Source organism: Hippoglossus stenolepis, chromosome 3 (genome assembly GCF_022539355.2).
Source record: "Hippoglossus stenolepis isolate QCI-W04-F060 chromosome 3, HSTE1.2, whole genome shotgun sequence".
NCBI classification, from domain to species: domain Eukaryota; kingdom Metazoa; phylum Chordata; class Actinopteri; order Pleuronectiformes; family Pleuronectidae; genus Hippoglossus; species Hippoglossus stenolepis.
Window position 1 is genome coordinate 25,290,942 of NC_061485.1, and position 15,160 is coordinate 25,306,101.

Genomic DNA, 15,160 nt, shown 5'->3' on the forward strand with positions numbered 1-15,160 from the left:
GCACAGATTGTCTCTCAGCACAGGCACACGCATAGGCACACGCATGAACACACACACTACATGCTGCATTACATCTGAGGACATTACATTGACTGATATGGATTTCCTAGAGAACTAACCCTAAGCCTACCCTTAAACGGAACCTTAAACCACAACTTAACCAAAAAACAAAATCTAACGTAACCTAAACCTTAAAACATGTCTTCACATTAAATTCTAATGATAAAATTATGACGACTTCTGTTATTTTGTCCCCAAAAGGAAAACAAGTCCCCATTTGTGACTATGTAAACAGATTTAGGTCCACACAACATGAGTAATACCAGGATCACAGACAGAAATGCATGGACGCACAAGTGCTTTAAGATTAAAAATGTTGGAGAAAAGATTTATGTACAATACAAACATTGACAAAGAAAATGTATTAACGGCTCCTTGTTCACACAAAAAGGATCCTAGAGATTTCAGCGGTACAAGTGCCATCTGTGCTGGAGAAATTATGTTGCACAACACACTCAGATTCAGTAATTAAAAACAACAACTACAGGGAAAATCGAAATTGAAACAGAGTACCCACCCTCTTGCGAGTTGGACACAGCAGCCACACGATGCTGATATATTTTCTATTAACTCTGGAGCCAATGCAGTGAGGTGAGGTGAGGTGAGCAGAGCTGATAGATGTGCCCAACACCACGTTCATTCATTTCCTCTACGCAGCCAATCAATTCTAGCAGACATTAGCACAGTGGATGTGGACTTCTCCTGCTTGCAAATTAATTTCTGACCTAATTCCTCCAGTCACGGCAGTCTGGCTTGTCAATGCTCTCTACAGGTCCAGATGGCCCGATGGCATGGAGTAAATATGCTTCTTCACAATACTGCTGAGGGTTGGAAAACGCTCCCAGAATTTCACAAATGCAACGTATGACCTTGGATGGCGGATACGGTTCATTTTGTGCACGCACACGCTGTGATCATTTCAAGTATAAATCAGAGGGGAACTTAATAGCCGTTTTCAGACATGACCTGCAGGTGAAATCCAGAGAATTAGCTACATAGTTTACCCAGAGTTTTCCTTTAGCACATGCACCACAGAGCAGGAGGTTTTCTGCACAGACGCGTTCACAACAGCAACAAATCCTCTGCATTATTCAGGTGAGAGGTGGAGCAGCCGGCTGCAGCAGACAGAGGCAGGAAGGGACGCTTAACTCCGCTGCATAGATCACAGGATTTTGTTTACAGCACCCTGAAACCGTCGTCGGCTCTTATCCCCACAAACTCTCTTAACGTCTTCGTTGGTGTCATATATTTGTCATATATATATTTGTGTCACTGCTTTTTCACTGGATGTTATTTATTTTCTTTTTTTATATTTTTACGTCTGTGGTGTGTTGGAAGTGTCTTCAACCCCCCCCCACTCGTTCATGGTGAATCCCCTGCGGTGTTCACACATTTACTTCTCCTGGAATACGTGGAGGCCAGGTGAAGAAAGCCAGTAGAAACTGCGGAGGGTCTCACTCTGACATTTGCTTTCACACATGCACTTCCTCTGGTGAAAATACGGAGGAACTGCAGAGTCCAGTGCATGTATGAAAGCAGCTAATGGCACAATCTGCTCAAAGTGTAAACTTGGGTAAAGTGGTAGTAGCGTAAAATGTTCACAGAAGACGATATTGGTCAAAGGTCAGATTTCTAGAACTCAGCCAAAACAAAGTGGAGCAGATAGAGAGACGGAGCTGTCAGGACCATTTAGCCTGAACCAGTGTGTGAACACAGGCCTCCAGTGGGCAGCTGTGGCCTGTCAATGTGCTGGCCCCCAACACTGGAGAGCACAAAGGGGCCACTTTCTACTTCATTAGCACTTGTGACCACATCCATCTGTCAGGTGACATATATATCAGACTTAGCAGAAGCGAAGGACGGCAGGAAAAAAGCCTAAAAACCCACATGGGTGGAGGGGAGTTTTAGTCCTCCATTTTAAATATATGACAAACAGTTAAACTCACAAGCCAGCCTTTAAGATTTGATGGCAAGCCGCTTAAATCTCCTGACCGACGCCATTCTTCACACTCAGCTGTGGCTAATGCTATTCCACTTGTCAATCAAGCCATTAAGTTTAATTTGGCCCATTTATCTACGCCCGGGTTCCCGACTGAGCCACTCAGTCTTCGAATGCGGAATGAGGCGAGGGAGCCGCCGGGGCTACTGGGAAGCGCAATGTTCTTTGGAGGCTAAACCCAAGAGTGCAGCTAATGGCCTTTGCTTTGCTGACTGATGGCTGCTCCTCAGCGGTCGGGCTGGTGGAAACGCGACCGGTTTCACTCCCTTCTGCGATAATGCTATCTGTTTAATCTAAATCCTCTCTCAAGCGTACGGCACCCATGCACTGCACATAAGCTGTGGCTGTGAGCCCTGTGCTCGCTTAAACAGTGGAAGTGCTGGAATTAGCGGGCTGTTAGAGGAGTGGGATGGCACAATTAAATAGACTCTTGCAGCGCAGAGGCCTCACAGGCTATCGCTCCTGTACAAGAAGCTGTACGGAGAAATGAAACTGGGAGGCTCAAGCCAACAAGCAACGTATTTCAGTCGGAGTAAATGAGCCACTGGTTTGAAATAGACAGGAAATGACTTGCTAAAAGAAAACAAGCATTTTGGAGAAAATTATAGTAAGTGCAAGAAGGTAGAAATTTGCCTCCAACTCATCAGTTGTGGTTTTTTAAATTGGTCAAACAGCACCAGAGAAAGGCGGTGATTAGGGAAGGTCGAAGTTCAATCTCTCATAATGCGAGTGTCTTTGCTGGTGGAAGAGCCCTGAGGCTGTTTGTCGGGGCGTGCAGCTTTAGCCGACGAGCTGAGCTCTGACCTTCCTCTGCTACGGGGCAGTAAAAAGACTCATGTGTCCTTTGGGGATTAATATATCGTCAGAGAACAATGTCAGGGCCTGACACACATCAAGCTTAGCCAACACGTTACCATTTAGATCTCTCATTATACAGTTTTATTGCTATTCATACGAGTTTTGGAATTTTTAAGTGGTATACAAGTAGATAATAAAATGTTTAACAAGCAGTATTTCAATTTGATCAAAAACAAACAATGCATGACTGCACTCTAATTTTTTGCAACTTCCTGCCCCCTTCTGGCTGCCTTCAGTCACTGCTTACTTAATTGCTTGAAAAATCCAATGATCCACAAGAATGAACGTGATGTGTGAGGTTTTTTAAATCATTGGGCATAAGGGTAAAAGTGAATATTCCCATGTGTTCTACCCATGTTTACTGTGCTCCAATGATTCCATTGCTCGAGTCTTTCTAGATCTGTGGACTTCAGTATAACTCTAACAATTTTACTTCACTAGAATATTTCTATTCAATGCTACTTTAAAATTCTGCTCCAATACATCTCAGACAGATATATTGTACTTTTCACTCGACTACATTTATCTGATAGCCATACTAAGTAGCTGCTTTTCACTCAATTTTACATCAAAGGATAATGTTCATTCATAAAATACAATGAAAATATAATGTTAAGATTAAACAAGTGGTTTCTGTGATAAATTACAGAAGTTAGTGTTCAGTTGAGCCACTTTGTCACAGATGTCTGAGTTGTTAGCAGATCCAATGGAGAATGGTTTTCCCCTTTTGCTCATAAAGACCAAATTATACAATTATAATTAATTCAATTATAATTCTATCAAATAAATGATGTCGTGACTGCTCAGATTACTCCTGTGACTCTTTGGAGGGGCTTTGAGGACCAGAAGTAAAACTATTAAGGTTCATATGAAGTTGTTGAAGTCACATCTACTCTACCAGCTACAACATTATTCTGCCACTTTTAAATTAATGCATCAGTAATAACAACCTAATTATATTGTATACAATTAATTATAATTGTCACAGGGACTCACTCCTTGAGCACATTTTGCTGACAAAACTTCTGCACATATTCTAAAGCAGGACTTATTATTGTATTGGTACTTAATGCTTAAATCAGTTTTTGATATATTAGATATATATCTGTGCACTGGAAACATTTAATAAAAAAATACATAGTTGTGTAACCTTTGTTAAGGAGCCAACCCTGAGATTGATTCTAGCAGCACAATTCTGATGAAACAATGGATTAACTACATTTTTAAAGATTATAATGAGATAAATTGAACTCACCAGCTTCTCCATCCTGCACTGTAGAAGGACTCAGCTTTGTCCACCATGGTTTGAACTTCAGCAGGCCCTTTATTTCATCGTCCTCAAATAAATCAGCACTGCAATGACACATGGATGACGGTAAAAATAGCGTAGAAAACACAGCTCCATATCTTCAGCAGAGTCAGAGGGTTTTTATTTCTTGGATAAACTCACAGGTAATGGTCAGGTGAAAAGGCAGATGCTTCTGCCTCCAGCCTCGCCTGCCTCCTCTCTGCTGCTGTTGTTCCCTCTGGGTTCTTGATATCGATCAAATCGCTGAGTTCCTCCTGTCAGAACGTTCACAGCATTAATGGCCTTGTGGTGTCATGTTAACATTATTAGTTTGTCTAATCTCATTCAGAAATAGATGTTACCTGTAATCTGGCAAACACTCCAGACCTCTGGTTGGCGAAGCCATATTTCTGCTGGGCTCTCAGTTCCTCCTCGGAGCTCTCTGTGTACGCCTCCTGCTCAACCTGCCAGTCAAATTCTTCTTCTTCATCATCATCCTCCTCCTCCTCTTCAACATCTCCGACACTTTCACTGCATCCTTTAAAAATGTTCAGAAGGTATTGTTGGTTCTAGATTAATACTGCTTCATTCTTAATATTTTTCCTTGTGTATGTTTTCCAATGAATGATTTTCAGTAAATGAACAAGTTAAATCAGTGTATAAAATTGACTTACCTGAGCTTAAATCTTCCACCAACGGTTTTGCTGAACGGGAGCCCTTTGGTGCGAGGAGACTCGTCAGCATCTGAAGTCCTTCAAAGTTTTCCCCAGATGTCTCCTTCGGGACCCGAAGAGTGAAAAGACCTGCAGCGAGATGGGACGTGAAGGAAAGGTTTTTTACCATTACAAAGCTCCTGTTTACTGTACAACTCAGGTTTCTGTTATTTAATACACACATGGTTCATGTTCACCAACCTAAATAAATCTTAAAAGGTCTTTTTGAACATTAACATATTCAAATGATGAATGAAACAAGGCTTTTGCTAAAATTAAAATTTGACCAGTAAGAGACAATGATCTGTGAAGTTACTGTAGCTTGTAGTGGTGACAGTGTTTGCTACAGGTCTGATGGTGCTGACTGAAACTCCACATACAATAATCCAACATTTTAGGACTACAAATATTGCAGAGATGAGAAAATAATTTAGACTTTAAGTAAAATAAATACTTTTTAATAAATGTTAAAGCCTGTTTTGTAAGGGAAACTAACTTGATTTTTTAAACTTTGACCTTAGACCTGCAGATACAATGTACATAGTACATTTATTGCGTTGGAACAAATACATGTTAGACTGTCAGTCTGTTTGATAATCGATTCATAATTTTAGAGGTGCTTTGCACTTTCTCAAATGAGTTTTTTAAGTGAAATGATAAGTACTTTTTTGTGGCTATGAGAAAATAGGTAATTTTTAATCAGAGATAAACAAAGATAAGATTTTATATTTAGTTTTATACCATTCGTATTAAAAAGATAAATGTGTGCCAAAAAAGGCACCGGTTTTAACCCAGCAAATCTTTCTGACTTTCATTTTCACAAAACTGAGATTGTTTGAATCAAAAGAAAATGACTAAATACTCCTAAACTGATGTGTGTCAAAGATTTTCACGTGAGACAAGTGAACATGAGAAATACGTACCCGACTATTAAGCCATTGACTGATCACCAACTTTACTAAACTACTTATTTAAACTCTAAAGAAAACATTTGATTGATGACTTTCTGACAAATCCCATATTTGAATTTGAAAATAAATCTATCTTTATTACAAGCAGCAGCAGATAAATCAGCCACCTGCACGTGCAATACTACAAAAATTAAGCCCTTGCTATTAAAACTGAAGAGATGAATAAAAATGATTTGCCTGCGCCACAGCGATAATCTGATGGTCGCCTAAAGACCTCATAAAATTTCAATGCACCCAAGTGTTAAAGCTTACAAGCACTTTACGATAGAAGCTGAATAAGTGCTTGAGTTGCAGGTCTTGCAGAATGGAGCGCCTGGAAGACAGATCTTAATGATGGCTCATTATAAGTCTAAACAAGGACACTCATTAGCGGAGCTTTATTAGCAGATGTTAAAGGCTTATTTAGACACAGTGTGTTAACTGGGGCCATGCTGACAGACGGGCGACGAGGTGTCAGAGTCCATAAGGCAGACGTCTCCATAAAGACAACTTCATTACAACTGATTAAGGCGAAGGCAGATCAAAGTGACAGAGAGTGATGTAAAGACAATAGCGAACCTCGTGCCAATAGCCATTATCATGTTTTATTTGCTTGTTATATATTAGAAGAAAATTCTGTGTGAGCTGCCCGTCATTGTCACAGTGAAGAGAGATAGTAGCGACAGCCTGCAGGCTGTAATCATTATGACATTACAGATGGTTCCAGCAGCTCCTTAAATGGGATGAAATAACATGATCAGTGGGTTCATTTACTGGGGCTGATTGACTCAAGTACAAACTAAAGACTCCCCGGGGATCAATCACTGACTGCCATACACTGACTGATTACAGCCATACTTCTGGGTCCTGCAGAACTGTCTGACTGGTCACTATTAACATGCAAAGCAAAAGCAGCCCTGGTTTTAAAATAGGCTGTGCTGCGTGAATGTGTATGGATTCCAATTTTCATCAAATATATACAGGCTACTTAAAATCTGTTGGTTGGTTTTTAAATACTTTAAAACTGACATTTCTTTTTAACCAACTTGTAACATATCACATGCAACCCACACACCTGGTCTCTGTCTGACACATACCAGTGGCAGGTCACATTCACACATACCCAGGGCTGCCGCTCCCACCACGTGCATCATGCACTGTGTGTGGGGCACCAAGTGCCTGAGGGGGCCCACAATTACGATTATCATCATAATCATTCATAACGATGAATTGGTGAGTTATTGAGAAGCCTCAGAGACACTGCGGTGAGGCCTGGGCATCAGAATGTTGCTTGGATGTTGCTAAGCAACCAACACTGCCCATGGCATCTTGCGCTGTGAGCCTGGAGAGCTGGGTGCTTTCCGGCAGTCTGGGTGGTGCTGTGGCCAGGCCGTGCACACTCTAGCTGGGCCAGTGGAGCTGTCCAGGGTCCCTGGGTCCCTTCCCCGGCTGTGTAAGCTTCCCCTGAGCAGGAGAGCTGTTCAGGCGGCCTGGGTGATGCCACAGTCTGTTAATGGGAAACACTGCACCTCCTCATCACGTCACTTCTGCAAGCTCTCAAGAAGAAATTTCATGTCTATGATGCTGTTCACCAGTGTTCATCATTTAAAAAATGTATACTGAAAATGTCTATACATCTTTTGAACGTTGATAGAATAATGCAGGAAACCCAGCCAGGTGACACCAGTTTGGGAAACCTGAGTGGTCTTGTGACTAAGCCGCAGAGTCCTGTCCAGCGTAACTTTTTTCCGAACTGGCCTACTTGACAAGTAGATTAGAGTTTTACCGGCCCCTTGTATATTTTCATAATAATTTTTCAAATGATCATTTTTATATTGTACATAATAAAAGAGAAGCATACAGTAGATTTTAGGGATGTCATTATGTTATCATCATTATCATATAATTGTTGAAATTGTTCTCATTGTTATTATCCATCCTTTCCTGATGCAAATGACATCTTGAATAGTGAAGCTTTTCCCTAATTTGGCAAGGCTGGGAACAATAGATCCAACACATCCAAACACTGTGTTGAGGATGAATCGAACAGCTCAATTATTTGATGAAGTCACAGCCAATGAAACGTCGCCAGTACCAACTGCTGTCTGTGCTGTTTGAATAAAACTTTACACTATGAAACATCATGACTTATTTAGTCTTTTATTGAGATTGTGCCTCGATATTACACAGTAATCAGCTACAGTAAAAGTTGACGGTAGCAAGCAGTGCCAAACCAGTTACTGAGTAACTGAAACAGAACTAGAATTACCGCACTGCAGTTTTATGCCTCTGCCAACCAGTGCAGTTTCCATGTGCATATTTCTTTTTTTCTTGATTCATATAAGGTCACTGTGACCTTTGACCACTGAAATGTAATCCCTTCATCTTTGAGTCCAAGTGACAACTGATCAAAATCTGAAGAAATTCCCTTAAGTCTGTGTTATATATCACATTCAAGAGGCCAAAAACATGTTTTTGAGGCCAACGTGACCTCAACCTTTAAACACTGAAATCTTATCAGTTCATCAGTGAGTCCAAGTGAACATGTGTGCCGAATTTGAAAAAAAAATCCCTTGAGATGTTCCTGAGATATCACATTCACAAGGCAAAATATGTGTTCGAGAGGTCAGAGGGACCTTTGACCTTTGATCACCAATCAGGTCTAATCAGTTCATCCATAATTCAAAGTTTATTGTACCAGATGTAATTAAATTCCCTACGGACAAACGTGAGGTCACTGTGGCCTTGACCTTTGACCTTCAGGCACCAAAAATGTATCACTTCGTCTTTGAGTCAAAGTGAACGTTTCTACCAAATTTGAAGACATTTCCTCAAGCTGATCTTAAGATATCATGTTCAAGAAATACATAAAGATACTTCATGAGGCCAACGTGACCTTGACCTTTGACATTGGGTTACCAAAATGAAATCCAAGTTCAAGTGAATGTTTGTGTCAAATGTCAAAGAATTCCCTCAAGGCGTTCCGGAGATATCAGCCTTACAAGGCAAAAATGTGCTTTGTGAGGCCACTGTGACCATGACCTTTGACCACAAAATTATATTCAGGTCATCCTTGAATCCAAGTGAATGTTTGTACAAAAATTGGTACAATTCTCTCAAGGCGTTCTTGAGATATCGTGTTCACTGGAATGGGACAGACAGACAACCCGAAAACATTATGCCTCCAGCCATGAAAATCAGTGTTGAGCAAAAACACACTGGAACCTGTGATCAATTATTTATGAGTAGCCTGTCGACTGGGTAGACTCAGCATTAGTAGATGTGTTGTGTCTTGCTGAAAACAAATTTGATAGCAGATTTAAAAAAAACAACAGCAGAGCTTCACACAGCAACAATGCTGCGAGGGTATAATCATGTCAGTGTTGCCAGATTTCAATTATATTTTGTAAAGTGCAGCTAGTATTAGGCTAAGTAGTCACTACCTGAATGAAGTGTCAACGTTAAGACTGCTATTTGAGTCAACAGTCTCAGTAAAATTCCAGTTCTTGGTCTAAACTATATGGAGCAGATTTACAAATCTGAACCTTAATTTACCTTCAACATTACACACTGGTAACATATGGTATATCTGGTTCCCCCATCCACACCGAGTGACCATCTTTTCAAACTGACACTGCATTTCTAAAGAACTTAAAAATCTGAATTTTTTTCCCGGCTGAAGGACATCACAGCACATTCTGACAAAGGATTTGGGAAGGAACAGATCTAACCAGGAAACCACTGTGTCAGTATGTAGTTTAATACAAAATAAGCAAACTGCTGGAAGGTATTTCATCCTCCAACAGAACTCTTAAGTTGCTTACTTTCCTCCTCACAGAATCTCTGGTAAATCATGTTGTTTATTTGTGGGTAAAAAGTAAACTTTGGCCATTTCAAACTGTGAACATGCTCAGATTGTTAAACGGGAGCTGCAAGACTGCAAGTATCTGTCTCCCTTTACTCCCGCAGCTTTTAGTACCTTTAGTGAAATATGTCAACTGACATTTTGCTTTGTAATATCCTCATGAAACTACTGTGATGAGTCATGCGGTTTTATAGCCATTGTGCATATTGTCATGATATAATAATGTGAACCTACCTTTATCAATGTCAAACTTGGCCTTTTCTCTCCCATCCTCCACAATTCTTCCAGGAAGAGTTAATCTGGAAAGAACATATATATATACATAAATGGTGATAACTAATAAAACCAAAGACAAACTTCCTATTCACTTGTCATTTTACTACAGATAGAGTAAATGCCTGTATATTAAAGTCAGCTGGTGCTGCTCCCCTTTCATCCAACCTAAGCTTAAACACAGATATAAAGCTACATCAGTTTATGCTTATGGGTAACTCACCTTAGAAAGTAAGGCTTGGCATAGAACTTGAAGTCTGATCCGTCGATGTAAAGGTCAAACTCCGATGTTCTAGTGTAGGGCACACGGATGCTGAGGATCAAGTACTCAGGGTCTTGGCTCAGGTCAAACGCAGGAGTTATCATTGTGAATGCGGGTGTAAAACAGACCTGTGGAGTCAATGAGGGGGATAATGTTAAAATCCACTTAGTCTGAATGGGAATCACATTTCACAGCAGTTAGCCAGGCTGGATCATGAATCATGACCCACCTGGCTACAGCACGCCACCTGGTGGCTGACTCTATTACATGTTGTTGTAGGTGATCACGTGTCCAGAAGCAGCAGCAGCCCACATGTGCCACACAGATGGTGACAACTGTAAACAAACCCTGTGTCACACGTAACGACAGGTTTCCCACTGCAGCAAGTTACTAACTGTGTATTTGTTTTAGGTTTCAATCAGCTGGGAACAGTCCCGCCGTTCTGTATTGTTTCATACCAGACTTAAGTGGGAATCTGAGGTATTTATAAAGTTATCGCACATTGACAAAAGTGTGTAAGCCTCAAACCCTCACGGAGCCCGTTTTATTAATTCTAAAGGCCTGTGATTATCTCCGGCATAACCAGTATCTTAAGAGGAAATTAATTCCTTCAAGCAGCATCAATCTACTGCAAGCTTGTGTGATTATTTCCGTGAATGTATGGACTGAGCGAATATATAACCTCTCAAATGATACATTTAGTGGAAATCAGGTTTGTGTGTTGTCTTACAATGATCCAGAGTTAAACCACAGCCTCACAATCACACGACATGATGCGGGGATCTGTGAGTCGAACACATTTGAGGATAAAACACACACAAACTTAACGGAGCAATAAAGTTTCAGGGCTAGCTCGCTCCTAGCCTGCTAAGCTAACACATGACAGGTCTCCTCGTGTGTGTCAGCTAGCAGCACAGCAGCAGTGTTAGCTAAGTGATGCTAACATAGCGCTACTGAAACAATCCTCTTTTCTCCGCAGGCAGAGGAACCTGTCTGTCTGTCTCACATCGGCGGAGGTCAACACAACTCAGCACAATACGAGTAAACACAGTTCACAGGAATAAACAGTCGCTCACCTCAGAAACACTCAGTTCTTCTCACTAACCACAGTCAGCTCCACAGTGGGGCGGCGGCCATGTTTTACCGGACTACACTGTGAAAACAGGCAGTTTAATGTTCTGATTTGTGATATATGATATGATAAGTGATATATGATATGATATATGACATGACATGATTTGAGATGTACAACATGACATGATATCATATGTGATGATATGGTGTGATATATTATATCACATGACATGATTTGTGATATATGAAATTCTATGATGTGATATATGACATGACATATGACATGACATTATTTGATATGATGTCTCCAATTGTCTAATGACTTAACTGATCAATCAAGTAATAAAATAATTACAGTTTCTTTTTTCTCCACTGAGAAGAAGAATTAATCGAAGATCTGATTTCAGCTCCAAATGAATTTAATTGAAAAAAATGCGACTTGTAAGCTTATATGGAACAAATATGGGAAAATTAACCCATTCTCAGCCATATTGACCCCAACAAAGAGTATCCATCCTGTGAGCACTAAAAAATGAATACATTAAAGAGAAAAGTGCAATATAAGGTAATAAAGCAAGATCCACAAAGAGAGACGCACGCGTTATAATTTCTAGGTGCAAAAAGTGTATGAGTAAACCGTAATAAAAATAAAAAAAGAGAGGCCTAAAAGTCACATAGGAAGTATAATAGAGAGGCCATTATGGTGCTTTTAAAGCCAATTTATCCTCCAAATCCGCTTTTAGACTTGAACTCCGGAGGATGTCTGGACTATTGGGTCCGTATTTTTTTCCAGAGTTTGCCCCTTACGTATGAACAACGCAGCAGGAGATTCTCCACTCAGATGCATACACACCCACACAGAAATCTTGGTAAGATCACCATCAGGTGATGGGTGGCGCAGCAAACAGGAGTCAGGACATAATGTATAAGTTCTTCTGCAGAGATTACGTGTTTTTCACATCAACTCCAGTGTCCGTCCTTATCACTAAGAGCTCTCTTGACATCTTTGTCACTGTCTTCTGCACTTGTGACCCCTCCTGAGATATTTGTATTCTTTTAGTTTTTTTCTATTTTGCGTCTGTCGCATGTTAGAAACATCATCAACATGCCCTCTTGCTTGTGATGAATTGTGTGTAGGATTTCCTGCTTTTTTCTCACATTGGCTCATTCCGACAATATCATAAGTTTTTACTTGGGGCTGGCAGGAGAAACTCCAGAGAAAGTCCTGAGCCTCTCCCTCGAATATTTGCGTTCTCACACACAGCCCATCCGGTCTTCCATTCATAGTTTCACAGGAACACGAGCAGTGTTTCTGCGCAATGCCACCACTGCTAGAAGTAGTTGGTTGCACTTCAACTCCTGCTCCTTTTAAAGGCCAGAAATTCCTGACCAGCTGCCTTCAAGAGCATGACAGCTGTCCCTGATGGTCTAGTGGTTAGGATCCGGCGCTCTCACCGCCGTGGCCCGGGTTCGATTCCCGGTCAGGGAACTACTCTATTGAATACTTTGAGTACAATTGCCTACATAGAAGAGCATCATGTTGAGAATGAATCAGATGGAGAATATTGCACAGTCCATATCAGTAATGTTAAGTAGGCAGGTCATTGGGGTCAACTGAGTCAAGGTGTGAATGACTCATGATTCCTGTAAGTCATAGACCCATCCTGCTATTGTTCTAGATATTAAATCCACGGAAGTTGGGGTGTAGATGGTTTGTGAGCTGAATGGGGAGAGAACTAGACAGTGCATTGTAGCTTGCTGAAAGTCGATATCTTAAACAGCCTCCTCTTTTACATGATGGTTATATCAGGTCGACAAAGATGGCCTCTTTCACTCCCTGCTTCAAACCCTCTGTCTTCTTGTAAGTACTTCTTGAAGTCATTAGATCAGGTCAGTATCTTTCTATTTGGGATTGTTGCCTTTTTCACTGCTTTTAACTTTTACTGATATCATCTGTCACCCAGCCACTGGCTGCATCCAAAGTTCCTATTCACCATGCCATTTTCTTAGCTAAAAGACTATGTAAGACCTTTTAGTATGTGTGATGTCTCAGCATTGAAACAAGTAGTAAATGAATTACAGAGTGTCCATGGGGTCATTTGACAGCTTCCACAGATCAAACCCTGCAGAAGTTACAACGTGTGCAGAAACATGAATGTTTGCACAGTTCTTTTGTACAACTCGTAGTACAAAGTGAAACGTTTGAGTAATAGACTCAGGTGGAGGAAAAATGTCTGCCAGTGGTGGAAACCTATTAGAAAGCTCATAATTAGGGCCCGAGCACTGAACAGTGGGAGGCCCTATTGAAATTGTAAGGATTATTATTATTATTATTATTATTATTATTATTATTATTTTTTTTTTTTTTCAGGCAAATGAATTGGCTTTTTGAGGGCTTTAACATGCTCAAATCGTTACCAAAGTTTGCAGAAAATTAGAAAGTGGTGAAAATTTACGTATTCTGGAGTAATTTTAAATGGGTGTGGCAAAATGGCTCAACAGCACCCCCTGGAACGCAGCCCCTGAGTTCACATTGACCGATCTTCACGAAAATCGATACACAGGTGTATCATGACCAGACAAACAAAAAAGTCTGTAGGTGCAATTTGAAAAACACAACAGGAAGCCCGCCATTTTGCATTTAGTGGCCATTTTTCACATTTTTCACATTTTTCACATTTTTCACATTTTTACTTTGACGAACTTGTCCCAGGGCTTTCATCAGATCAACTTAAAATTGAGATGAGTGTCATCTAATTACAACTATGTTCTTCCATTCATAATTTCACAGGAACACGAACTTTGTTTCTGTGCACTACCACCACCACTAGAAGTAGTTGGTGGTACTTCAACTCCTGTTCCCTTTAAATGCCAGAAATTCCGGACCAGGTGCCTTCCAAAACAAGAAATATGTCCCTGATGGTCTAGTGGCTAGGATTTGGCGTTTTCACCGCCGCGGCCCGGGTTCGATTCCCGGTCAGGGAACTAAACTATTGAAAACTGTCAATATGTGCCAAATGTGCCAAACTTGTCAACACAAGATAGCATCCAGGTGAGAATGAATCCGACGGAGAATATCGCACAATCCATGTCAGTTATGTTAAATAGGTAGGTCATTGGGGGTCACCTGAGTCAAGGTGTGAATGTAAGTCATAGATCCATCCTGCTATTGTCTAAGAAATTAGGTCCACGGAAGTTGGGGTGGAGATGGTTTGTGAACTGAATGGGGAGAGAATGGTCACCTGTAAGAAGTCACTGTTTTAATAACCTTCTCAAAAGTCAGTACAGAGAAATACCGCAGCGACGCTAGAATACCTGCTAACAGTGAACACATTTAGCCCTCCATAGACAAAATCATTAATTGAAGTATTTACAACTTATCACCATCTTCAGGGAATTAGTTCAGGTAAGTATCTTGCTAGTTGGAGGTTGTTGTTCACTACTTTGAACTCTTAATAATATCCGCTGACACCCAGCCACTGGCTGCATCCAACATTCCTATTCACTATGCCATTTGTTTGCTTTTAAGACGTGACCTGCGGAGGATGTCAGCATAATTCCCTCCGGACTTTCTGCGGAGGTTGCTTTTCCCACATGAACAATGCAGCAGGAGTTCTTACTCGGGAGCTGGCATGAGAAACTCCATAGAAAGTGCGGAGCCTCTCACTCGGACATTTGTGTTCTCACTTACAGAACCTCCAGAGAATCTCCAGAGTTCAGTGCATGTCTGAAAGCAGATTGTAATATACTTATGATGGCCTTGTGGACAGAAGAAATACGACTCTTTGTGAGAAATTGATGAGTAAAGTATTATATAA

The 15,160-nt window shown here is 40.8% G+C and overlaps 1 protein-coding gene and 2 non-coding genes across 3 annotated transcripts in view; 2 read left to right on the forward strand and 1 right to left on the reverse strand.

Annotated features, from left to right (window-relative positions):
* Nucleotides 1-11,417, reverse strand: part of shq1 (SHQ1, H/ACA ribonucleoprotein assembly factor) — a 41,676-nt gene extending 30,259 nt beyond the window's left edge. Inside the window, exons 1-7 of the mRNA XM_035152045.2 lie at nucleotides 11,345-11,417; nucleotides 10,230-10,396; nucleotides 9,968-10,032; nucleotides 4,880-5,008; nucleotides 4,568-4,743; nucleotides 4,368-4,480; nucleotides 4,173-4,270 (exon numbers count right to left, since the gene is read on the reverse strand). Coding sequence (XP_035007936.2) covers nucleotides 4,173-4,270; nucleotides 4,368-4,480; nucleotides 4,568-4,743; nucleotides 4,880-5,008; nucleotides 9,968-10,032; nucleotides 10,230-10,372 — 724 coding nt within the window. The 5' untranslated portion in view covers nucleotides 10,373-10,396; nucleotides 11,345-11,417. The remainder of the gene's footprint in view (nucleotides 1-4,172; nucleotides 4,271-4,367; nucleotides 4,481-4,567; nucleotides 4,744-4,879; nucleotides 5,009-9,967; nucleotides 10,033-10,229; nucleotides 10,397-11,344) is intronic.
* A 1,342-nt stretch (nucleotides 11,418-12,759) lies between these two features.
* On the forward strand, nucleotides 12,760-12,831 carry trnae-cuc. The gene has a single exon. It is a non-coding gene; the product is annotated as a tRNA-Glu (tRNA).
* A 1,424-nt stretch (nucleotides 12,832-14,255) lies between these two features.
* Nucleotides 14,256-14,327, forward strand: trnae-cuc. The gene has a single exon. It is a non-coding gene; the product is annotated as a tRNA-Glu (tRNA).
* The last annotated feature ends 833 nt before the right edge of the window (nucleotides 14,328-15,160 follow it).